Here is a 26322-nt window from a genome sequence, read left to right on the forward strand (position 1 = left end):
ATTACCGTATTCAGTAGTTTTTCACAAAAGCTACTGAATTTCAGTAGTTTTATTGAGAATAGCTGAATGTTCGGTAATTCTTGTGATTTACATTACCGAATAAGGAAGCCGTGATTAAGAGTGTATAATTTATTTTAAAATTTCCCAGTAGCCATTTTGAAAATTTTACAAGATCCAAAATGGCGAAGTTTTGTTGAAATTATGGAAAGTTTCATGTAAAATCCGAGAGGGTCGAGTTTTTCCGATTCGTCATTTGGGGTGGAACTGCTCCTATCGTACACGGATAGAAATCTTCTTACACCTTTTGGCAAATTTCTATTGCTGATTATTCATAAAATATATAAGTCAACTAATAAGCAGACGTCTTGCAAAAAGTTAATGAAGATTATGTGTTAAATGAAATGTAAAAGCGGTCACACATACTTTTTATGCATTCTTATATGACCTATGTGGTTTGTCTTATGGAATATATAAGGCTGAAGTTTTGGCAAAAATGTATAAGTGAAACACATAAATAAAATAATTGATTTTCGTTTCGTGTATATGGCGCTAGGATTCCAAAAAAAGAAATGATGTCATCGTGTTCCGTAAACAAGACATTAGTTTTGCCGGTTATCAAGATGTTAGTATCTGTTTTTTTCACATTTCTTCTACACGGCCGTTCAATCTCACTCAGAGAGAGTATAACTTCTACTCGGATGAAAGCGAAATTTATAAAAAAAAACGACGGTGACTTGCGCTGAGTGACCTACGTGTTTGGAAATGTTTCTTTCATCTGAGTAGAAGTTTCTCTCTCTCTCTCTCTCTCTCTGAGTGAGATTGAACGGCCGTATACCGATGATCAATCATCCCTATATAGTGAAAGCTAATGCCCGAACAAAACTATCCCACACCCACCATTCAAGTATATTATGCGTAAAGGGTAGCACTGTCGTGACCGAACCGAACGTGTTACATGACTTCACTATACTTATTAAATAAATTCTGCCCCTCGGAGCGAAGCGAAACTAACATTCAGACACCGAGCAGTAAGTAGGGTAGATGTTCCAATAGTGGAGTACATAGTATCCATATTTGAAATTAGAAAATTTAGTATTTTCCTTTCCGATTGCTTTTTATGGACTACGCCTCAATTTCCAGCAAATAGGGAAAAAAGGTCAATACCGTAACTATTGCTACGATGCTACTGCTGGAACATTTACCTTAGTGAAATCCAATACAAGCACATAAGACATAGCCGAAGCGAGCCCCTCCACTGAGTTTAACCAGAGTCGACGCATTGGCGCTTTCGGTCCAGACTCATTTCATTTCATTTGTGATCTAACTGACAACGGGTGCAGGTGCTATCTGTTCGTGTTCAGACTAATCTGCATATAAGCAATTACTGCACTAGAAACAAGATGAAATACTTGATTGTAGGAGTCGTTCTGGCTACGGTCTGCATCCAGGGTAAGATATTCGCATTGTACACCTGTATTATTGTTTTATTGAAGTAGACGCTAATAGCATATAATTTTCTCTACATCTGCAGCCATCAGCGCGTTGAAATGCATGCAAGGCATTGAAGTGAAAGCTGACAATAGCAACGGGGTGCAAAAAAATGAGAAACCTCTGGATATTGAGGAATGCGGTGCTGGAACCACACTGGCCTCAGCCGCATTGCTGTTCACGGCGAAGCCCAGCTCAATCAGTTTTCCATCGGGTGACTACAAGTGTTACCATCTGAAGTACAACCAAAAGAACAGCGAGTTGTCGACCATTATCAAGGGTTGCATCTACAAGTCCCTGGACGTTTGCGACGGCAAGTTCTCGTCGGACAACGTCCAGGAAAGTTTCTGCAGTCAATGCGACATGGATGCTTGCAACTCCGCCGGTCGATACGGGTTCGACCTGAAGCTGCTGGGATTGACCCTGGTCGCCATTGTAACTTATCTGCTGAAGTAGAGGGCTGCTGGGCGGTAGCTCACGCTTCCAAGTCGTGACTCGTTTCATCTCTTACAATCTCATCTTTTACGCTTTAGTGTATATGTGCGCGTGTTTCAAATTGAAGGGAGGGAGCGAAATCTGTATGACAGACTCCTCTCTAGGATATTGTGCTTTGTAGTAGATGAGCTAACCATTTGAAAATAGTGACAGTGAAGAAGACAACTGCAAAAAAAATAGATACCCAGACCGTTTTTATCGAAAATCGATTCCAGAATCAAACGAAGACCAACGCAGAAAGGAAATGATACACCAAAATGTGCTTTGCAGAAATTGTTAACTCAGGAGACGATGTGACCCATCAAACAAAATGGATTTTCTTTTTTACATATACCCAATTACCTCCGTAATTTTCCCCGTGGTGGTTAGAATTTAATCGTTTTAAAATAATCGATTGACGTCGAAATCGGTTTAATATTATGAACAGTGCTATATTTTTTCGCTGATTTTTGCTTTCCTATGAAGGTGAAGAATGAAATAAATGGTCCCGGTGACGGACGAGAAACAGAACAACCAAACGACGAACATATCTAGATAGAGCTGAAATTAGGGCGTAACAGCTTTTGTAAACATTGACTTCTCTCGATGATTTTTAGGAATTCAAGGCACGCCCACGCAAACCAACATAACCGTCGGGTAGAGTAATTCTACCCGATGGTGATTGCATTGGCGAACGAAGTCAATGTTTCCTTAAGCTGTTACGCCCTAATTCCAGCTCTATCTAGACCTCATTATTATTCCGGAAGACACTCCCTGAACTGGCAGAAAGCCAAGATTGGGCATCGTAGGTCTGTTTGACTTTGAATAGCTATCTGCCGCTCAGTGTGTTTGCTCAATAGGCTTATCACACGCGAGTCATTAATTTATGCAAGCATGACCGTTTATTACTCTACGAATAAACCAAATGCATGCTCCTCAACTGATGACTCATTGCCGCCGTGGCTGGTGAGATTCCAAACAAAAATGCTGAGTGTGAGCTTTTTGTACCGCTTCTTTAGTTGTTTTTTGTAGTCCGGAATATGGTCTCGGTAAAACAAGGTGAATAGACACACTTTCAACTTGAAATTGTAGGAATAAGTACTATACGAACGGACGCTGTCGTGTTATGGATCTGGCAAGCGTACGTTTCCTTAATTATTGTTAAGATTTTATAGTTCTTAAGTGATTTATTTAAAAAAAAAATCCACCGAATTTCGTCTTGATTTTTAGGAATAAGCAGTTCCAGGCCAAATAGAGACAATAATCAAATTTTAGATTTGAAGTCTGTGCTGGAATTCGGCCAATTTTTCAAAATGGCGTATTCGATATTTCTCAATAAATCCTAGCAAGACAGCAGCTCATCCAATCGAAATGACGTCCGAGACAAAGTTGTAGGAAAGTGGATTAACTTTTTAGAAAAAATACACGATACAATAACAATAATTCGTCAAAAAGTGGAACAAAAAAAATGTACATTGACATAGTAAAACATAAACTTTTAGTAAAATGTGTTAGAGAAGCTCACTGAAGTAGATAGTAGTAAGCCATGATAATAATAAAATAGTCTTTGTCATTCGTTGCCCAAGCCTCTTCCAAGTCAGGCCTACTTTTATCAAGTTATGAGCCTAGATATACTGCCCATAAATGCATAACTGTCCCATATGAATAGGAAATCAAGCAAAGATGGGACAATTATGCGAGTATCGGCAGTATAGCTGCCATAGAAGCGATTTTGTTTGAGGAAAATTTATATTGAAAAACGAAAAGGTTCTGGAAGCAAGATATCCATTCCGAATGATGGTGATGGCAGAAATGCTGGAGTGCAACCCTAATAAAAAATAACCATAAACGAACGATAACCCAAATCATTGAACTATTCCACAAATGGTTTGGATGATACCCAGAACACGTCGTTAAGCAAATTAACCATACAATTTTTATTAGGGAAGCTGGCGGATCGAAATTCTCTGGAGGCATGGTTTCGCTGTAAGCAAGAGAACCCAATTTCCAGTTTTGGAGGCGAACCAGCCCCAGGCTGAAAGCCTCCCTAATAAAGATAAATAATAATAATAATTTCCAGTTGAAGAAACGCTTTCGTTTTGATTTTGTTCAGCTGCATGTTGAATAATAATTGCACAATGTGTTCACCACAACTTTTATAAAACCCTTGTTTACACTGGTTTGGAGAACCTATACAACTGCAACACAAAGGTGTTGTCTAACGTATTCAGTAAAACGTTTACCCAAAATCAATTTCTTGTTGAAGAAACGCTTCCATTGTGATTATATTCAACTGCATGCTGAATAATAACTGTTCAATTTGTTTATTACAACTTCTGTAAAACTCTTGTTTACACTGGTTTGGAGAACCTGTTCAACTACAGCATTAAATGTATACGCGGTATAGGAGTAGAAGCAACTTTTATACAACGTTTATAGATTCATATTTAAACTCAAGCTTTATTATTTTGCTGAAAGCTCTTATACAACGTTTGTAGACACTTCTTGACAGCTGCTTTGAAATTTAGTAGAGAGTAAACCTGAGAGGCGTTTGTTGCACTCTTTTATGACTCCTAAATAATCATTGTACAGCAAGCGGTGAAAAGCGTTTATAGCACTTTTCAATGACTCCTTAACAACCGGATAGAAGCAACTTTTATACAACGTTTATAGATACATATTTAAAGTCAAGCTTTATTGTTTTGGTGAAAGCTCTTATACAACGTTTGTAGACACCTCCTAACAGCTGCTTCGAAATGTATTAGAGATTGAACCTGAGAAACGTTTGTTACACTCTTTTATGACTCCTAAATAATCACTATACAGCAAGCGGTGAAAAGCGTTTATAGCACTTTTTAATGACTCCTTAATAACCGTTGTGTAAGTACTCACAATATTCACAGATTAAAATTAGTTTAACAATTGTCGTGGTACGCCAAAATTATTGCTTGTACAGTTTTTATTAATTTAATTTATTTGTGCACATTGAAAAAATATGTAATTATGCCATAATTCACATTCTGTGATCATGGAGGAAGTAGTAAAAAGCATCTGTTTAATCTTTGATTGATATTCTTTCAATTAATCTCTCTAATCATTAAATGAGAGAATTTATCTAGAAATGTTATCGTTGATTATATGATAGGGGAAATGTTGGCTTCGGCAATACCTTAACCTATTATCGTCAGGGGGGTAAACAACGTCCTTGAGAGCTCAATTTTGGCATGTGGATACATTGTGTTTCAAAGCATCTATTGGCCAAGCTGAAGCTTTTAACCAAATGGCAATACAACTACATTCTTGTTCAACTCTGGAAGCTATTATTCAACGTTTGATCGACTCAGGTGTTTTATAAGAGCTCCCAATTGTTTGTTTTGATGGGTTTTTTCCACGTTCTGTATAGCTCTTGTGAATCAGTTTAACTAAGGTGCTATAAACGTTATCGTAGGTCTTATAAAGCATATAGTTAAACCGAACGTAAACAATCATTTAAGAGTGCTCCAACAGGAGAGTTATAACATGTTATAACGGTTGTCAAATAATTGCAACACAGAAACCACCATCAAGATAGCGCTATAACATGTTATAGTATGAACGTACTATAAGTGTGCTCGTGTATTTCATTGCAAATACACTACACTTACGCGGACTCTGGCAAAGCTTATCACGGACAATGCAAATGTTCTGTTCAAGTGTGATAATTGTCTATCAGATCAGAGCTGCGACGAGCAGAATGAGCTGATCTCGCGCGTCAAAAGGATAGAGGAAGAGATGAAGAATGTTTTTCAACTCTCGGACTCGATCACTGGCATGCGAGATCACATTGCTGCTCAGATAGACATCGCGTTAAAGAGCGGGATGGTAAAAATTAGCCGAAATGTAAATGGTATTAAAAAATTAATTTGTGAGAAATTGGACAGTATGCAAAACTAATTTTTTAAATTACTGCGGAGAAACAATTAGCTGTAAAGAATGACCAGCACAGTATATCTAGGACAGTTCAGTCGGAATCGGACCAAAATACCGGACGCAAAAAACGTAAATTAGTGATTAGTAATAGTGATAATGATGATAATGTTTTTTAAGAAAATGCGAGTTTTGCTAATGTTGTAAAAAGACATAGTCGTGCAAGTAAAAGTAAAAATTTTAGTAACAGTAACATGACCAGTAAATATATTAGCTGGTGATTTTAATAATAATTGACGTGACAACCATAATTCGAATCATTTGAAGCGTTTAGCTGAGTTTTTTTAATTTAAAGCAAACGGTAAATGAATATACGCGTATTTTCAGGCACAGTAGAACTTTAATTGACCACGTTTATTATAATTTTGATTCCATTTGTTCAGTTACGGATACTGATTTGAAAATAACCGATAATAAGAGCTTAGTGATTAATGTCTTAGACCGTTGATGATAACGATAATTTTGTAAAATTGAAGTGCTGGAGGAAATATTCGAAGCAAGCTGTTTCGAATCTTGTTGAGAGGAGCGTGGATTTTCCAACCACTCGGACTTGTGCGGTCCTCTGGAGACAGAGTCGATGGGAGGCAGCCGTTATTTCCTGTCCTTCATCGACGACGCAAGCCGAAAAGTAGTTGTATATTTCCTTAAATCAAATACGGAAGTGCTCGGAATCCCTTCAAGACTACAAGGCTTTTGACGAAAATCCAACGAGAGAAAGGATTAAGCGAGTTCTTACGGACAACGGCAAAGAGTACGTCACCCGAAGTGTTCGAAACTTTTTGCGGAAAGAATTAATTCATCATGAGTCGTCTGTTCCCTGCAAGCAAAACGGATTCGCAGAAAGGATGAATCGTACGTTGGTTGAAAGAGCGAATAGTATACTGTTCGATGCATTCCACGTGGTCATTGATTGGTTGTAATCTAATTTAGTTACAACCAGAAATGTAAAGGTAATCTTTTGTCCCATTGTCCCCCTCTAGGCAGGATCAGTGATACTGATATTGCAGGATCAGTGAGTCTTTAATATTGATAAACATGTTTTATTGTCATAACATTTTTTATATATTTATAAATTTATTAAATTGATGTGTAAGTCATCGTTCTCCCAACATAGCCCCTTTTTGTGTTTCGTTTCAGTTGTCCCATCAATTGTCCATTCACCTTTCGAGATTCAGAGCACTTGTCCGCACTGCAGTGCTTCTTCCACGTTCATTCACCGATGCAACGGCGACCGAGGTTAAAATGACAATGCACCCCCATGTACCTTATCCCAAGTCCACATCCAACCTGTTAAAAAATTGTAGTCCTTAACCTCGAGTAAGGCCCGAGTATTCGGTCCCCGTTCTACTAACTTTAGTCATAAGAAATAATGCTGTTATACATTGAATTACGGCTCCGCAAAGCTAACGCAATTGAGCCTTTGAAAATAAATGATACTATAAAAAAATCAATAATGTTATGACCACACCTTGAAAGATATTGATATATATATATCTGTTACGAACGCGCTAACGTGTGGCCGTGTACATCATGTACGCGAACGTAAACTTGCAAATAAAACTTTATTAAAATCGCGAATCTTTTTGACCGCTCGCTTGAATGTGTCCACGAAACGCTCAGCTTGGCCGTTGGACTGCGGATGAAACGGTGCAGTTGTCACGTGATTGATACCGTTCTCGAGGTAGAATTGTGCGAACTCGGCACTGGTGAACTGCGTACCGTTGTCGCTTACTAGCGTTTCTGGCATACCAAGGCGAACGAAGAGACTTCGTAGGATTCCGATGGTTGCAGTGGCTGTTATCGACTTGGTTCTGACGATTTCCACCCATTTCGAGTACGAATCGACGCTAAGCAGGAAGTACTCTCCTTCGATAGGCCCAGTGTAGTCGATGTGGACGCGCTGCCATGGATACGTTGACTTGGGCCACGACAGCGGCGGTGCTTTGGGCGGACTCTTGGCTGCAACTGCGCAGTGACGGCACGCTTTGACATGCGCAGCGATATCCGAGTCGATAGACGGCCAGTAAACGAAGCTGCGCGCAATCGCTTTCATGCGCTGGATACCGGATGACCACGATGGAGATGGTGTAGGCAACGCATCCGGAAATCGGTCGGAATCACTAAACGTTCGGCAAACATCACGCACCCTTGAACCGTAGATAGCGAATCACTTCGGTTGAAGAATTGCTGGATCTCACGGTCCGAAATGGTCGTTTTTAACTGTGGCCAACCTTGCTGGACGAAGCGGTAGACCTTGCTAAGTACAGGGTCGAAACGGGTGGCGTGCTGTATTGCCCTGAAACTGAGAGGAAGTGCGTTAACTGCATCTAATGTAATGGATCTTACATCGTTCTCCGTGATGATACTGGCTACGACGAAGTCTTCCTCTGGTTTGACGTGTTGATCGATCAACCGGGACAGGATATCGGTGTTTCCGAATTTTGTTGTGTTTACGTAAACAATGTTGAAGTCGTAGCCGGTTCGCCGTATAGACTGGGATGCCATTTTTCGACCCGAAGATCCGAAGAAGTGGAGCATGATCAGTTTGTAGTGTGAAGCTCCTACCAAACAGCATCTTGTGGAACTTGGTCACAGCGAAGATAATCGCGAGCCCTCACGGTCTGGCTGACTGTAGGCTTGCTCGGCGGCTGTCAGTGCTTTAGAAGCGTGCTGCACGACCTTAATAGACCCGTCTGGAAACTTGTGGCTAATGGTCGCACCAACTCCAACCGATGACGCATCCGCTGCTACCACTATCTCGCGTTGCGGGTTGTAGTGCGTCAGAAGCAAATCTGAAGTGAGAATCTGCTTGAAGGTGGAGAAGGCCTTGTCGCATTCCACTGACCAAACGAACTTCTTGTCGGCTTTGAGAAGCTCATCCAGCGGATATCGCAACGTACGCATACTCGGGACGAATTTCCCGTAGTAATTGATCGCTCCCAGAAACGATCGAACTCCAGAAACGTCTGTCGGCGCTGGCATGTTGCAGATAGATTCAACTTTCGCTGGATCCGGACGCAGACCTTGCCCAGATACTTGATTTGACGCTGGCCAAACGAGCACTTTTCCGCTTTGATGGTGAATCCGAGCTCCTGAATTCGACGAAGGACGGCTTGAAGGTTGCGCCAATGGTCCGCTTCGTCGACTCCGCCGACTAGAACATCATCGAGATACCCCGAAGTGCAGTTGAGTCCAGCGAGCATTGTGTCCACAAGCTGCTGAAACGCTCCGGATGCTGCCTTAACTCCCGGTGGAAGCCGATTGTACCGATAGAGACCTCGATGTGTGTTGATGGTGAGCAACTCTCGACAGCTTTCATCCACCTCCACCTGCAAGAACGCATCTGAAAGGTCGATTTGACTGAAGACCTTGCAGTTCGCCAGCCTAGCGAAGATGTCCTGCGGTAGAGGGTACTGATGCGGCTGCAGAGCATCGTTGAGGCCCGTGGAGTAGTCACCGCAGATACGGATTGCACCACTTGCCTTACGAACAACGACGATTGGAGCTGCCCACTCCGAGAAATCGACCGGTGTGATGATGTTGGCACTTTCCAGCCGGTCCAACTCCGCATCGACGGTACTGCACATGGCGTAAGCCACTGGTCTCTTCGGTCGGAACACTGGGGATTTACATTCCCTCAACGTGAACTTCACCTTGGCCTTCGAGCACAACCCTGGTTCACCATTGAACACCGCATCATTGAAGCTGCTTGGAGGGAGCTGATCGATGTTGGATAGCTGCTGATTTGATTATAGAACTGATCCATAGGCACCGACCCGAGGTTAAACGTATCGATTAGGTCCAGTCCAAGCAGATTGAGCTGCTGCTTGACCACGAAAAATCGACCTTGATGCTTCTCCCCTTTGATTGCAACTTCACAGGAACACTGAAACTTCAGCTTCAAGGGTTTGCCCGATGCAGCGGCTTGAATTGTTGCAGGACTTGCTGTGGGTTTTCCGATATGCCGCCATGATTGCTCGGAAATGACGCTGATATCCGACGCAGTGTCGAGTTGGAGACTGATCTGCCTGCCGTTGACTTCTGCTTTCACAATTCTCCTACGCTTCCGGACGTTCTTCACCTGCACGCTTCTGGTTACCATCGGCTTGGATGAGTACCGCTTGCCTGGATATTTCACCTTTTTGGCGCTTGAGCAATACCCGTCTTTGTGGCCCACCTGACCACATTCTTTACACCGATTTTTGAGGAAGGGCAGTCCTTGGAATAGTGCATGGCGCCACAGTTCCAACAAGGCGTTGCTGGAACGGCACCTCGCTGATTCGGGGATCTTGAACCTGGTGATCCTCGTCCTGAGCGGGAATACTTCCCACCAAACTGCTTCCGCTTCAATGCTTGCACTGCTGTCGACGAAGACGCTGCCTCTATCATCGCCGTGTCGTGCCTGAAGTTCAGAAGCCGTTGACATTCGTACGAAATCTGCTCCAGCGTGATGTCATTCCGCTCCTCGATTCTGCTCAGCAACCTGGTTCTGACCTCCGCATCGCTTTCCGCTTTCAGCCCGCAGACGAACACGAGGCATTTGAACTGGTCCTCCGAAAGCTTCCCAAGTTCGAATTCGACACACAGTTTGTTCACCAGGCAGGCGAACGTTTTGTAGTCCTTAGTGACTTGCTTTGTGACTTGCAAGCACCGGTACCGTCTGCTAATCACAGACTCTAGCATACCAAACAAACTTTTCAGTTTACTCACCGTGTCGTCGAACTTCACCTCGTTGGGGCTTTTCGGTAGGATGTAATTGGTGTACCTCTCGTGCTCTGAAGGACCCAACTTCCGTAGCAGCAATCTCACCTTGGCTTCATAGTCGAGGCGAACGGCGTCTTTGGCGAATAAATCCTGATAACGCACGTACGTATGCAACAAACGTGACGTTTTGATCCGGCTCGTACCGAAATTCGCGGATGTTACTCGCCAGCGAATCGAGAATTTGCTCAGGGTTCGTCGGCACTTGAATGTTGATAGCCGACATCGCCGCCCGAAACATCTGCTCCTGCTGTTTCAAAAGCGCCTGTTGCTGCTGCATCTGCATTTGCATCTGTTGCTGCATCTGCTGTTGCATTTGTTGTTGCATTTACTGTTGCACCTGCTGCTGCATTTGCTGAAAAAAAAATGCAACATCGCTGGATCTATCGATGGAATGTTTTGTTGTTGTTGCTGCTGCTGGTGGAGGTGAGGTTGTGTTTGCTGGAGCATCGGCGGACGGATGATTGGGTTTAATTGCGGCTGGGTGTTCACTCCCGGTTGCTGGATCCTGCTGCAGTCCATTGTTGCTGGGGTTCACTCCCAGGTGAAAACATACTGTCGTCCGCAATTCTTCTCCTCTTCCGTGAACGAAACACTTTCGCTCACTCGCGTGAAATGTTCTCAAACAATTTCGTTTTTCCGACGTCGCCACTGTTACGAACGCGCTAACGGTGTGGCCGTGTACATCATGTACAATAAAATGAACGCGAACGTAAACTTGCAAATAAAACTTTATTAAAATGACGAACTAAAAGTATACATTGGGGGCGAGCCCGGCGTAGTGGTTAACATCCATACCTCTCACGCCAAAGTCACGAGTTCAAATGTCACCCCCGGACAAGTCACGAATGACCCAAGAGTGTTAAAGTGACTATAATTGAAAAAAAAAAAATAAAATAAAAAAAAAATAAAAGTATACATTGACTTGCGGGAAGCGCACACGATACAAGATGACGGACTCGAACATATCTGATGTGTTGTTCCTCTTTCTTATGCTGGTTCGCGCATCTACGGGTGACAGCTTAGCTGCTACCAGTGAGCTCAGTTCAGCAATATCATAAATTACGAGGATCAAAGTAGGCCGTGCTGCTAAATTGACGTATTTTTTAATGCTGCGTGATTTTTTCTTTAACAATTAAATTCAAATTCGAAATAATTAAAAAGTGGAATTGGAAAAAAAGTGTAGCATAATTGTAAAAGAATTGCGTGACAATGACCAAATGGAGTCCCACTTCTTTCAGTTGCTAGCAAATAGTGGAGTTTAGGAAGACAGTAATCAATTAGCTGATGCTCATTAAATACGCGTCAATCAAGAATTACACTTCTGCTTGATTGAATGTTTCAATACAATTGTTTGCTAATATCAATAATGTATTGCGTATTCGTGTGTGAAAATCGCTTCGAAATGCTTGCGTTCTTCAAATAGGCTCTTGGATCTGCGGTAGAGCTGTCACCTTCTAACTTTCGGATTCAAGCTTCTTATAGTCATCAAACATGATTGCAGAGATATTTTATCCATAATGCTACTGCCCGACCGCGGGAGTTGGATTGTTAATACACACATAAATATAGGCACGATCATACATTACGTCGCGATTTTAGGGTGGAAGGGAGGTGGGTTTGGATTCAAAATGTTTTAAGGTCTAGTCAAAAACGTGACAAAGGAGGAAGGGGGCTTAAAATGAGCCCTTAAATGGTCAACTTCAAATTGATGTATTTCTGTTGAAAATGCATAAAAAACCTAAAATGCTGCATTTGGAATGGTTGCTATGATAACTTTCACCGTTTGCTCTCCAGTTTTCAAAATGACGTCCAAGCAAGAGGAGCAGCGAGTCCAAATTTTGCTCGCTGCTCCTCTTGCTTGGACGTCATTTTGAAAACTGGAGCCAAGTTGGCAAAATTGCTGAATGTGGCCAAATCGACCGTGACAAACGTTTTAAAAGTGTTCGGGGAGCGTCTGTCGACCGCCAGGAAGCCTGGAAGCGGTGGCAATCGTAATCCGGACGTGGCAGCGACGACTAAGAAGGTGGCGGTGAAATATAAGCGGAATCCTAACCTCTCCATCCGGGACGTCGCTGGCAAGCTCAATATCTCCCATACTACTGTGCAGCGGGCCAAGAACCGAGCCGGGTTGTCGACGTTTAAGAAGGTGAAGGTGGCGAACCGAGATTACAAACAACACACGTTGGCAAAGCAGCGGTCCCGAAAGCTGTATACGAATCTGCTCACAAAGTTCGATTGTGTCGTCATGGACGACGAAACTTATGTGAAGGCAGATTTCAAGCAGGTTCCGGGACAGCACTTTTATACCGCATCGGGAAAAGGGAAGGTGGCTGAAATTTTTAAAACCATCAAACTATCGAAGCTCCCGAGAAAATATCTCGACTGGCAGGCCATATGCACGTGTAGTCTAAAAAGCGTCATTTTCATTACCACGGGAACCATCAATCAATAGATTTACGTCCAGGAGTGCCTGGAAAAGCGGCTGCTGCCATTCCTAATTCCAACATAATAGACCTGTGCTGTTCTGGCTGGACTTAGCGAGCTACCACTATGGGAAAAAGGCAATCGAGTGGTACGATGCGAACAACGTGGTTGTGATACCCAAAGACTACAACCCTCCCAACAGCCCAGAACTCCGCCCTATCGAACGGTATTGGGCCTTGGTCAAATGGAATCTCAAAAAAACTAATAAATCCATGGAAAACGAGCAGCTGTTTAAAACTAACTGGCGTTTGGCGGCGAATAAGGTCGATGAGACCACTGTGCAAAATTTAATGGAAGGGGTGCAGCGGAAGGCACGGCAGTTCGGATTTGGAAAACCAAAAGAATAAACGAGCATTTTTTCCTTTAAATATATGAATTGAACTATCAAAAGAAAAATAAGAAGATTTTTGTGATATGAATTTTGACTGAGAGAAACGATTTTTTTGTCGACCAATTTTTGCGCGTTCCAGTCTTTATGCGTTTTGTTGGCGAAATTGTATTGAAATTGGTTGCAACAAAATTTACGTGATGTTGCTTGACAAACTTCATTTTCTTGGAAAATATCAAGAATTTTATCATAAAAATGATCGACCCTTTTACTCACTGTTCCTGCTTCAGTGTTGACTACTTTACCCTACCTTGAATGGTTCTATGTGTAAGGATTGGTTTCGGAAGCGAAAAATATATGTGAAAATTGAGTTTTCATGTTTAATTTCATTTCCTGAAGGTTTCAAGATAATTGGTACATAGGTTGATTTTTGGTGAATAATTTTGTGTGTTGCAATTTCATCGTGGACACCCTGTGCATCAATCCGTTAGAGAAACTTGACTGCTCTGTTCTATTGTGTGATACTAGGATGGGTACGACCAGCTTACCACTACGGTCTGTGTAAAGTGATAACGTTCCACTTTCTCCTCGATCATCGTTCACGGAATTACGGCTCAATTTAAATATTAATAATTGCGCGCATTCCCCACCACAGCGCTGGCATCGAATTACTTTGACATTTCAATATATTCTATCGAACTTGCATTCAAAGTTTTTTGATACTTGGTATGCAAGCTTTTTTTTCGCGAATACGCGCCAGATAAACGCCAGATACCGTTAGTGAGTTCCTTGACGATATATTTAAGTAAAATTTATTTAAAAAGTAACGTCTGATTGTCTGTGGTGATAGTGTCGGAATTTTTGAACAACGTGACGTGACGTTAGACTTAAAACACAGTGAAGCAGATCTAGCTAGTACTCCATCAATTGCGCTTGCACCAGTATAATGAGATATCCTGCCATAGTGGCAACTGTCTGGAGGGTAGATAAGTTTAAATACGTTTGATAAGTTTAATGTACGGATGCATCATACCTCGTAAACAAGCGACATATCAATTGAGAACAATCCAAAAATTTCAACCTTGTAATTATGGTGCAACAATTCTAGAGAAAAGGCTTCAATCTAAAACCAAATAAATTGCTGCAGCTGTTCTTCTAACTCAAAATATGTGATTTAAAATTCTTACACCGAGATCAACCTGATCGTCGAGTTCCGATTGTATGAATTCGTTCAGCAGTATGCCGGTTCGCTTAGCCTGAAAAAAAAAAGATTTTATTTAAGCAAAACAATAGCAGCGGAAACATACCCTTCTTGTCAGTTGTTCACAGAAATATGCTTGGAGATAGAATTGGTACAGTAGTTCTAATACGTAAATCAATGTAGCAATGTGACCGAAATAGGTGATATCGATTCCATTCTGCAGCTCGGATATGAAAGTTGTATAAGTAATGTAGAACTGCGGATATAAAATGTTGCAGTTATCATCGGGTCAGTTAAATTGATGATCTCTAACGTTACCCCAGCTACGATGGCCAAGAACCCATTAAATGTTACGAAGAGTATCGGAAGCTGGAATATTTCGATCATTTGTTGCAAAGTTTCGTTGGTTTTGCGGTGCAAATAGGAGAGGCGATGTATTTTCAGTGTAACTTTTCGGCATACTTTCGACTTTTGAGCTTTGTGTCCATCCCAGTAGGTTACGTTTTTGTCAAAGTCACATAGTAGCCCAACGGCATGGACGACTTGATGGTTTATGCTGCGGTACAGCATAGATCCCAGTATAACAAAGCATTCGTAAAAGCAAACAATAATAAACATAAGCATATTACCGATACCCTGCAGTAGCAGTGCGTACGCCGTTGTGTATTTTGAATCTCTGAAGGCAATAGCGTAGAAACAGTTGAATAATACGTGAACAAAAACGTGGGTTAACAGAACTTTTTGCCGGAAATTTGTAAGAAGCACGTAATCTAACTTGGTTTTGTCGTTGAGTAATGTTGAGTATAGAGTGTAAAACTGGTTCAAATTCACTGTAAATCGCTTCAGTTTAAGTATAACTAATACATAACATGACACAATACTGCTGAACACGGTCAGTACTTCCATGGTGCTAATTGCGTTGATAAGGTCACGTTGCAGGAAAGCTTCACCTAGGTAGTAGTAATGACCCCACGTGAGAATTATAGTTGCTAAGGTCAGTACCACAATTGTCCATAGAAGAAGCCATTTGGATGGTAGAAATGCTTTCCGCTGAGTGTCGCAAATGAACGGGAAATGCCCAGTGAATCGGAGCAAATTAAACAGAACAAACCAGTTCAGTTTCAGATCAACAGTCATGACCTCAACGGGATGATCGTATGTTCAAACTAATAGAATTTCCTGTTTGACGATATGAATAAAGGAATTTTCATCGTTGATATGTCTAGACTGAAAATGATAAATGATGAGTCTCGTCCGAACGTTGCAACGCTTTGTGATGATTAATTACCGATTTATTGAAAATTGATTATCCTCAACGTTTGGATACTGCACCAAATTTGAATGAGCCTTCTTGGTTAATGGTTACAGTACAATGAAGATATAAACCTTTGCCGCACATCTCTTAACGACAACGCAATCATCACCTCGGCCGATGACGTCAACCACTCAGGAGCGGCCTTCCCTGTTCTTCCAGGTAAGGCAAACAGTGGTATATGTCTCGCCGAAGCCGGGCAAGATGCTATCACGAAATTGAATATTGTTCCCACGTTCCAGCCCGCTGTCGACTCAGTACAAACCTCTGCTAACACAACGCCCTCTGATGACATTGAAGATATCAACATCACTGTAAACACCGCGCCTTTCGGCACTGGGGATTTTTGTGCATATCACTCGGTTGCACTTCCTGTTTCACCAGGTAAACTAAACAGTGGTATATGTCCCGCCGAAGCCGGAAAGGATACTGCACAATCTCTGAATAGTAACCACCTATTTCAGCCTGTCCGAGAAGAGTCCACCATCTCTTTGCTTCAGCCTACTACTCTGCGACGTCGAAAGCCACGAAACAGGTCGCCCACGCTGTGTTATTCGTACCGACAACATCGTAAGCTTCTACTACCAGAACGTTATGGTAGGGGCCTCAGAACCAAAATAGAAGACTTCTTTCTCGCTGTCTCGGAGATGGAGTACGACATCGTTGTTCTCACAGAAACCTGGTTAAACAACGAGATCTCATCGCCTCAAATCTTTGGGTCACAGTATCAAGTGTACCGTAAGGATCGCGATCCCATACGATCTGGTAAGACAAGAGGTGGTGGGGTACTAGTAGCTGTGCATACTCGATTGAGCTCCAGCATTTGTTCTGTCGCAGTGGATGCAGATGTAGAACAGATTTGGGTAGTTATAGATGCAGGAGATGTTGCGCAGTATCGATATACTGCGATGGTGGACATCAGTGGTCATCAAGATGCTGGTTGTTCCCATTGTCCGACTGGGTTGCGACTTGGCGCACGGGAAGGATGCATATCTTGGATATTGCGCGGCGAAATTCTCCATCGGCCGTCTTCACGCTGACTACTCTGATGTTGTTGTCGTCTCCTCGGAAAACGTGGGTGATTCTGCCGTATCTCCACTTGATTGTCCTCTTTCAGGAGCACCATTGTGCCCACAGCAATGTTGTCCCTAGCTTGTGTCCATTTGGTGCGTGGATGAAGCCCTGACAGGTAGTCAGTCGTCCACCGTTTCCACACTCGTCGGAGGAGCTCTTGGTTCTCCTGCCAACGATCGAGCCGATTTCGTGGTACTTCTGATAGATCAGGTTCAGGGAAAGATGTGAGCGGACGATGAATAAGAAAGTGACCCGGAGTTAGAACCTCTAGGTCGTTTGGGTCTGCAGTGAGTGGCGTGAGCGGCCTAGAATTCAGGCAGGCTTCTATACGAGACAAAAGCGTAACGAACTCGTCTTGTGATAGAATGGAGTTGATAACTGTTGAACGGAAATGCTTCTTAAATGATTTCACCGCCGCTTCCCACAACCCTCCAAAGTTGGGACTGCAGGGTGGTATGAATTTGAATTGGATCCCGTCGTCTGCGCAACGATTTACCACTGCTGCTTTATGTTGTTGCGAGTAGAATTGTTTGCGCAGCTCTGCTAACTCTCGGACGGCTCCCTTGAAGTTGTGGGCGTTGTCACAGTGAATTACGTGTGGTTTTCCTCTCCGAGACGTAAAACGGTGTAGTGCCGCGATGAAGCCGGCTGTTGACAGATCGTAAACCAGCTCAATGTGGATGGCTTTTGTGACAAGGCAGATGAAAATTGCCACATAGCATTTTGTTGGATGATCTTTGCGAAGTTTGCGAAACTGGAACGGTCCACACAGGTCAACACCAGTGTTCAAAAACGGCAATGTTGGCGTAACTCTTTCAGCAGGCAAATCTCCCATAAGCTGCTCCAGTGCCGATGGTTTACATCGGAAGCAATTGATGCAGGAGTGGACCACATTACGTGCCAGGTTACGGATGCGGAGTGGCCAGAACTTTTCCCGGACGCATGCTACAAGCAGGTGTGGTCCGGCGTGCAAATGTTTCTGATGGTAGTGGGACATAATGCTTGCTGTTAAAAGATGCCGTGCAGGAAGGATCATTGGATGCTTCCTATCCTCTGGTATATCCGCGTTCCGCAGTCGACCGCCGACCCGTAATATACCATCCTTCAAGACTGGACAGAGATTCTTCAACAACGAGTTCGATTTGACTTGACCCTCAGTGGCTATGGCGTCGATGTCGTTCGAGAAAACTTCGGACTGTGCTAGCTGTACCAACGTTGTTGTAGCTTGGTTTAGTTCGGACGTCCGCAGAAATCCAATTTTTCGAGTAGATCGATTGTCCGGTTTGGAGTTGTGAATGAATCGACGAAGCATCGCAGTGAGTCGAACTAGAGAAATGAATGAAGAGCGTAGACCGAATATTTCATTCGGTTCGTGAACTCTGACCGGTAACGATACCAATCGTTCTTCGAGGGCTTCCACTGTCAGTTCAGGCAGGTCACTTTGGAGGACTGGAGGCCAGAAACGGGATGGTTGTTTCAGCCAGGATGGTCCCGTCCACCAGGCTGACGACTCCTCTAACTGACTTGCTTCGATTCCACGAGAGATTATGTCCGCTGGATTATCCATACTCGAAACGTGAGCCCAGACACCGTTGGTTGTTAGATGTTGCACTTCCGATACTCGATTCGCAACAACCTCCACCTTGACGGAACCGAGTTGATCCAGTGGAGTGTGATCGTTGAGTCCGACCAGAAGAACGGTTGAGTGTTCAGTGCGATGCTAGAGTTCACCTTGTGGTACAAGTGGCTCAAGAGAAGAGCCGCAGACAACTCCAACCTGGGAAGACTGACCTTCTTCTGCTTCTTCGAATCTCCGAGAGGAGCCACCTTGGATTTCGCAGTCAGCAGACGAACGGAGATGCTCCCATCATTAGAAACGGTACGAATATATAGACAGGCACCGTAACCACGTTCCGACGCATCGCAAAACCCATGGAGTTCTATGTTGACTGGTGTAGTAGCGAGTGCTGCCCACCGAGGTACGGAGATTGAAGAAAGTGCATTTAGACTGCAACGAAAGGAAAGCCAGTGCTGCTGTTGATTTTCGTCGAGATGATCATCCCAGGATGCAGACGTTCGCCAAAGAGATTGAACAAAGATTTTTGCTAGAACTATCACTGGTCCAATCAGCCCAAGCGGATCGAAAAGTTTTGCTGTATCTGATAGTACAGAGCGCTTGGTAATTGTATCCGTTTGAGACCACTTGGGAACGGAATAGTGAAGCAGATCTGTTGATGGTTCCCATATCAGTCCAAGGGTTTTGATAGTAGATGGTGAATCCAACGCTAGGACTGCTCGTTCTTCACGTAGTTCAGTTGGTATGATCGAAAGGATGGCCGTCGAGTTGGACGCCCATTTGCGTAAGTTAAGCCCGGCAGATTGCAGCAGATTTCGTAACTGTGTGCACAGTTCTTTTCCTTCTTCTTCATCGTCGACCCCAGTCAGCATATCGTCCATATAAAAATCCTTAGAGAGGACTAGCGCTGCATGAGGATACACATCAGCTCCTTGCTTAGACAGCTCCAGAAGACACCTAGTAGCCAAATATGGCGCCGAGGCAGTGCCATAGGTGACGGTGGTAAGCTCGAAGGTTTTCAGCGGTTTCGAGGAAGAGAAACGCCAGCGGATGCGATGCAGTGGACAGTCAACAGGGTGAAGACGAAGTTGCCGGTACATTTTTTCGCAATCGGCAACGATGGCAAACTGGTGCATCTGGAAGCGAAGCGATATCTCGTGTATGTCATCCTGTAACATAGTTCTGTCGAGGCTATTCGCTCTATGAGGCCGGTAAAGCACTCCTCGTATTTTCTCATGAAAATACGAGAGCTTTTAAGTGCTTTATCTTTAAGATCTTTTGTCATCACCTTTGCATGGGTCCCATCTCATTGCTCGATTCCGGGCAATGAGATGGCTGACTCACTTGCTAAGGTGGGCGCTATGGAAGGCGATATTTACGATCGACAAATCGCCTACGATGAATTTTTCTTCATTTATCGTCAACAGTCACTCGTCAGCTGGCAGTATAAGTGGAGTGAAGGGAGTTTGGGACGATGGCTATATTCGATCATCCCTAAGGTGTCGAAGAGTCCTTGGTTCAAGGGGTTGGATGTGGGTCGAGACTTCATTCGTCTGATGTCTCGCCTCATGTCCAATCACTATTCGTTAAACGCTCACTTGTTTCGTGTTGGGCTGGGAGACAGCAATCTCTGTGAATGTGGGCAAGGTTACCAAGACGCCGATCACATCCTTTGGTCTTGTGCTGAGCATCGTGGAGTCAGATCTGAGCTGTGCGATTCCCTTCGGGCTCGAGGTAGACAACCTAATGTTCCAGTTCGGGATATTTTGGCTAGACGTGACCTGGAGTTTATGAAACTCATATATGTTTACTTTAAGAATACTAACCTTAGATTGTAAGTTTGATTAACCTTGTGTTTAGTTTGTGTATTGTGCGTGTAGTTTTTTTTTTAATGTTTGTTTTCAAGATGAATAGAAATAAGTTCATGTTTTAGGATTAATTAAATATTTGTATAATAAATCATATTTCAAACCTCCTTCTCCCTTTCCCCACCCAAAAAATTGTAAATCTCCACTAACCTCGAGACGACCGCGAGTAATCGGTTCAATTCCTTTAACTCTAGATTTAAGACAATAATCATGTATAATGAAAATGATAACTCGGCTCTGTAAAGTTTATTCGATTGAGCCTGTACAAATAAATCAATATAAAAAAAAAAAAAAAAAAAAAAAAAAAAAAAAAAAAATCCTGTAACATAGGACCTACCATCAGCGCCTGATTGAGCGATACTCCGCTGTCCGTCCGACAAGAGGCATCGAACACTACCCTTAATTTAGTGGTTGTGCTATCAGCTTTCTCGACGCCATGATGAGGCAGGTAGTAAGACGGAAGAATGTTGAACGTGTCGTCAATTTCTCGCATGTGGTTGAGCTGCAAATACTCAGCAATAAGTACAAGAAGGTTTTCAGCGGTTCCGAGGAAGAGAAACGCCAGCGGATGCGATGCAGTGGACAGTCAACAGGGTGAAGACGAAGTTGCCGGTACATTTTTTCGCAATCGGCAACGATGGCAAACTGGTGCATCTGGAAGCGAAGCGATATCTCGTGTATGTCATCCTGTAACATAGGACCTACCATCAGCGCCTGATTGAGCGATACTCCGCTGTCCGTCCGACAAGAGGCATCGAACACTACCCTTAATTTAGTGGTTGTGCTATCAGCTTTCTCGACGCCATGATGAGGCAGGTAGTAAGACGGAAGAATGTTGAACGTGTCGTCAATTTCTCGCATGTGGTTGAGCTGCAAATACTCAGCAATAAATGCAGCGTACGCCTCCTTCAGTTTTGGGTTCGCTTCAAGACGACGTTCAAGAGCAAGGAATCTGCGAGTGGCTATTTCCTTAGAATTTCCGAGTTGAGACAGTACATCGACTCGTTTCGGTAGGGTGACTACGAATCTACCCAATTCGTCTCGAAAAGTGTTGGCAACGAAGTGTTCTTCACAGAAAGTTTCTTCTGGAGAACGAGTGCTAGGAGACCAGCAGTGCTCTATTTCCCAACAGCGAGCGATTTGATCATCGAGTGGCTCTGTGCTGCACACGTGAGCCACCTTGAGTTGGTTACGGGAATGATAAAGCCCTACCTTACCGGATGCTACCCAGCCAAAAACGGTATTATGCAGAACCGGCTTTTCAGGACCCAGTTTGATAAATCCTTCTAGGAGTAGTTCGAAATACAGCTCCATGCCCAGCAAAAGATCTATGGGTCCCGGTTCATGGAAGTTGGGATCTGCTAGTGTGATTCCGGATGGAACGTTCCAGCAGGAAGAATCGACCGCGTTGGCAGGAAGCTCACGGGTGATCTTCTTCAGTATGTGACAAGGTTCTTCGACAGTATATTCGGTGCGTGATACGATACCACGAGAGTGTTACCAATGCCTCCAATTTCTTGACGATTAGGATAGCGACGTAACTTCAGCCTTTGAACCATATTCTCCGTGATTATGCAAAGTTGCGATGCAGGATCCAACAACGCTCTGGCCCATTGGGCGTCTCCATCGGAACCGAAAACCTTGACGATTGCGGTTTGCAGCAGAACAGTAGCAGGAACGGTTCGACTGCTACCAACGAGAGTGGTGGAAACGAGGCTAGTTGTTTGGGCAGAGGTTGATGGTGACTGGGTTTCAATCGATGAATTCAACCGAGATTGCGAGGAAGACTGATTAGAGGAATTCGTTTGGTTCGAGAATGATGAATTCGAACCAGAAACGAAAGGTGTATTGGGTTTTTGTTGTAAGGACAAACGATCGCTAGGAGGTTGGTGTAGCATAGTATGGTGCTTCTGGTTGCAAACTCTGCAACCGCTGGACGAACATCCTTTCAAAAAATGAGAGGAGGACAAACAATTTATGCAAAGGTTCTTTTTCTTCACTTGGTCAAAGCGTTGGGAAACGGCCAGCGTCTGGAACACGTCGCACTTGAATGGTGAGTGTGGAGACTTCGAACAGAACGGACAGGAACCAGGCTTAGAATTAGTAATGGTGTGGACTGTATTGACCTTCGATGATTTCAACGGACGGTATGAATCCGCTTTCTGCGAATCAGATGAGCGAAACTTCGAAGGCGCCAACGACTGGAGAACCATTAAATGCGTACGCAGGAAATCGATGAGCTCCCGATACTGTGGGACCTCAGTGGATTTATGATGAGCTTCCCATTGCCTTAAGGTGAACGAATCAAGACGACTACAGACCATGTGGGATAGAAGCACACTCCAACCATCCGTTTGGATGCCCATTTTGTTTATTAGGCACAAATTGCGCTCAAAATCGTCGATCAAACACATAAGGGACTCGTAAAATTCCCTTTTCATCGGTTCAATTGTGAAAAGTGAATCTATGTAAGTTTTAACAACTAACTTTTTGTTATCGAACCGCTTCTCCAACAACTGCCACGCAACGGCGTAGTTTGCGTCGGTCAGCTCAATCGATTCAATAACCTTTTTGGCATCCTTGTTTAATGATGCAACCAGGTAAGAAAACTTATCTATCTGCGATAATTGATTGTTTGAATCAATTAGGGATTTGTATGTATCCCTGAATGTGATCCATTCCGAAATTGATCCATCAAAAGTTGGAAGCTTCACTTCAGGGAGTTTGATTCGGGACTGGGGTAGATTTGGCGCATTAACGACAGCCAGAGCTTGAGCATTTGGCTGTGGAGCTGCATTCAACTCACGAATTTTGCTAGTTAAGAAACTAGATGTGAGTATATAGTCGAGTTCGAATTTTTGGCGAATGAGACGATTGTTATTCTCCGTTTCCTCATCAGAAATGGTTTCGTCCGCGTTTGTCGCCTTTGTTTCATCGAACAGTAGTTCGAGTTTAAGACGATTCAACTGGAACTCCCTGTAAACCGTCTCCATTCGTTGCTTCCATCCCTCCAGTTGGTTCTTATCTCTATCCGCATCAAAACGATCCATAAACTGCTTCAAGTTGGCCATCGTATCCAAATGAAAGCGGCTTAACTGCCTCAAATTTGAAGCCATTCTTCAACCAGCTAACAATATTTCGTACAACAATACGACACAGGTGACCAACCTGAACCACCAGAGCACACTATGCAACCTCAACTAGCAGGGATGAAAGCAAACAAATCCATAAAATCGAAAATTGCTTTAGTGGAATTGCACAAAAGGCTGTATGCAATAAGTCAAACAACGTAAAATCCCTTTATTTCGTTTCAAATGAGCCCGTTATCACTCGACGCTTCAACTCGCATGCGGTACTTACGGTTGCTCCGCTTTATCCAGGACGGCGTCAGTTCAATGTCCCCTATTTGTACTATTGTCCAGTGGTGCACAAAGGACCCAAGTCAAGCCACGATAGCGTCCCTACGCGATGTCCGTCTGCTTGCCTGGAGCCTTCTCCCTCGTAGACCGTCAAACTCCCAATGTTCACAAAATTCTTCCGAGATCACGTTTAATTACGTGATCTTCCGCGCACTTATTGTTCCTTTAACTTCGACCCGCGTTGATCCACAGGCTCTATACAGTAGCACTGTGATCGAAAACTCACGCGGGAACGGTATTGCTTTAATAATTGCACTGACTTTGTAGTACCGAACAGTAACCTGCGATGGCAATTAATCACCACGATTTATCGCATTTCTCACGGTTGATCCGGCTCGAAGGACCAAAAATGTTGGCGCGGGCACTTACGAGACGTTCGGATTAGGCACTAAAAATTCGCGGCGGAACTAGCGTGTAAAGAAAGATCACTTTATTTTAACTTCACTTCTATTTATTACTCTCCTCTAATTATCGCAAGATAGTTTGATCGACGTGTACGTTTTGTAGGTTTATTTTCGACTGATCCAATGCTGGTTCGTGTATAGTAATATATGTGAGTTCAGTGGCTTGATAAGAGAGCAAAAGGCCTATTCAAAATTCTCTTCTCTCGTTATCCGAAGGCTAATGATAAGGAAGGGTCATTCTTGGTATTGATCGCAAGTGATCGAGTGAGATAAATATAGGTCTTATATACTAAGGAAAATTAATTGCTAGGGTTTGCGTTAACAACCGCTATGGTCAAATAGCCATCTCCGACAACTCAAACGTGAGAGAGCAGCAGCACTGAGGAAATACTCGAGGGTCAAGAACCCCTTCTCCAAGAGAAATTTCTGTGTTGCTAGTAACAGATACAAAAAGTATAATCGCTTTTTGTATGCTAGACATGTTCGTCGGCTTCAATCAGATCTCAAAGAAAACCCGAAAAGATTCTGGACGTTTGTTAGCAACAAAAAAAAAAAGGAAAATGGCCTTCCAACGAACATGTTCCTGGGAGACGAATCCTCTGACTCTATTGATGGTATATGTAACCTGTTCGCTGATAACTTTGCAAGCGTATTTGACGAACTTATGGTGGACGAAGATCAAATAAGAATTGCTCTTTCGGATGTTCCAGCGAATGCTTTCAACTTCCGCGTAGGTGACATCGCAGATACGGATGTGCTCACAGCTCTGAGGAAAATGAAGCCTTCGGTGTCAGCTGGACCAGATGGAATTCCTGCTACCGTTCTGAAAAAATGTGCTGAGAATGTCTGTGGGCCCTTGGAATTTATCTGCAATAAATCACTTTCAGACTCTGTATTTCCCGATAAATGGAAGGATTCGATAATGTTCCCGACGTTCAAAAAAGGAGACAAAAGAGATATCGCAAATTACCGTGGAGTAACATCATTGTGTGCTGGGTCGAAGCTGTTGGAGATACTGGTGTACAACATGCTAATTCGTGCTGCTAAGATGTACATATCTCCGGATCAACATGGTTTTTTTCCAGGGAGATCCACTGCCATTAACTTGATTCAGTTCACATCTAGCTGCCTTCTAAGTATGCACAATGGTCATCAAATGGATTCCATTTATATGGACTTAAAAGCCGCATTCGATCGTGTCAATCACCGAATCCTGCTCGCAAAACTCGAACGCTTAGGAGTTGAAACTCGGTTTGTCAAATGGATGGAATCTTACCTTGTGAACCGTCGTCTTTGCGTGAAACTTGGCACTTTTGAGTCGCACACTTTCAGCAACAGCTCAGGAGTTCCACAAGGAAGCAATCTTGGACCACTGTTATTTTCCCTGTTTTTCAACGATGTCTGCTCTCTCCTACCAGACGGGTGTAAAATCTTGTATGCAGATGATCTAAAATTGTACTTGATAATACGATCTATAGAAGACTGCCAGAAGCTTCAACAGTATATTGATCTCTTCGAAGGCTGGTGTGACAGGAATCATCTCGTTATAAGTGTGAAAAAATGTGCCGTGATATCTTTCACCCGCAAGAAATCTCCAATCTGCTGGCCATACACGATTCGTGGAGAAGCATTGGAAAGAGTCACAAGCATCAGGGATCTTGGAGTGGAGCTTGATTGCAAAATGAAGTTTCGGGATCATTACTCCAACATCATCGCTAGGGCTAACAGAAATCTGGGATTCATCTTCCGCATTTCGAAAGAGTTTCGCGACCCGTACTGCTTACGATCACTGTACTACTCCCTTGTACGTTCCGGGCTAGAATCTGCTTCTGGCGTGTGGAGACCTCACCACGAGGTCTGGATAAAAAGGATAGAAGCAGTTCAATCACGATTCGGAAGATACGCGCTCCGGTTCCTGCCTTGGAATAACCCAAACGATTTACCACCGTACGAGAGTCGCTGTC

General features: G+C 43.4%; 2 protein-coding genes and 1 pseudogene across 2 annotated transcripts; 1 reads left to right on the top strand and 2 right to left on the bottom strand.

The window, feature by feature from the left end:
• Nucleotides 1-1331: 1331 nt before the first annotated feature.
• On the top strand, nt 1332-2280 carry LOC135699681 (uncharacterized). Its single transcript, XM_065219974.1, has 2 exons — nt 1332-1449; nt 1532-2280. The coding sequence occupies exons 1-2, from the start codon at nt 1401-1403 to the stop codon at nt 1942-1944; spliced, it is 462 nt and encodes a 153-aa protein (XP_065076046.1). The 5' UTR covers nt 1332-1400; the 3' UTR covers nt 1945-2280.
• A 5176-nt stretch (nt 2281-7456) lies between these two features.
• Nucleotides 7457-8433, bottom strand: LOC135699712 (uncharacterized protein K02A2.6-like). Its single transcript, XM_065220001.1, has 2 exons — nt 8275-8433; nt 7457-7984 (listed from the first exon to the last, which is right to left on the bottom strand). The coding sequence occupies exons 1-2, from the start codon at nt 8431-8433 to the stop codon at nt 7457-7459; spliced, it is 687 nt and encodes a 228-aa protein (XP_065076073.1).
• Nucleotides 8434-8517: 84 nt separating this feature from the next.
• Nucleotides 8518-11017, bottom strand: LOC135699713 (uncharacterized protein K02A2.6-like; annotated as a pseudogene).
• Nucleotides 11018-26322: the final 15305 nt, after the last annotated feature.

Source organism: Ochlerotatus camptorhynchus, unplaced genomic scaffold (assembly GCF_037179485.1).
Source record: "Ochlerotatus camptorhynchus isolate MF236.1 unplaced genomic scaffold, CSIRO-AGI_Acam_v1.1 ptg000114l, whole genome shotgun sequence".
Lineage (NCBI taxonomy): Eukaryota > Metazoa > Arthropoda > Insecta > Diptera > Culicidae > Ochlerotatus > Ochlerotatus camptorhynchus.

Excerpts from the sequence above, each read along its gene's own strand:
- LOC135699712 (XM_065220001.1), bottom strand. The coding sequence starts at position 8,433 with ATGGCATCCCAGTCTATACGGCGAACCGGCTACGACTTCAACATTGTT. Across the intron at positions 7,985-8,274 it reads GTATCATCACGGAGAACGAT|CGCATGAAAGCGATTGCGCG; the intron begins GTAAGATCCATT and ends TCCGGTATCCAG.
- LOC135699681 (XM_065219974.1), top strand. The coding sequence starts at position 1,401 with ATGAAATACTTGATTGTAGGAGTCGTTCTGGCTACGGTCTGCATCCAG. Across the intron at positions 1,450-1,531 it reads GGCTACGGTCTGCATCCAGG|CCATCAGCGCGTTGAAATGC; the intron begins GTAAGATATTCG and ends CTACATCTGCAG.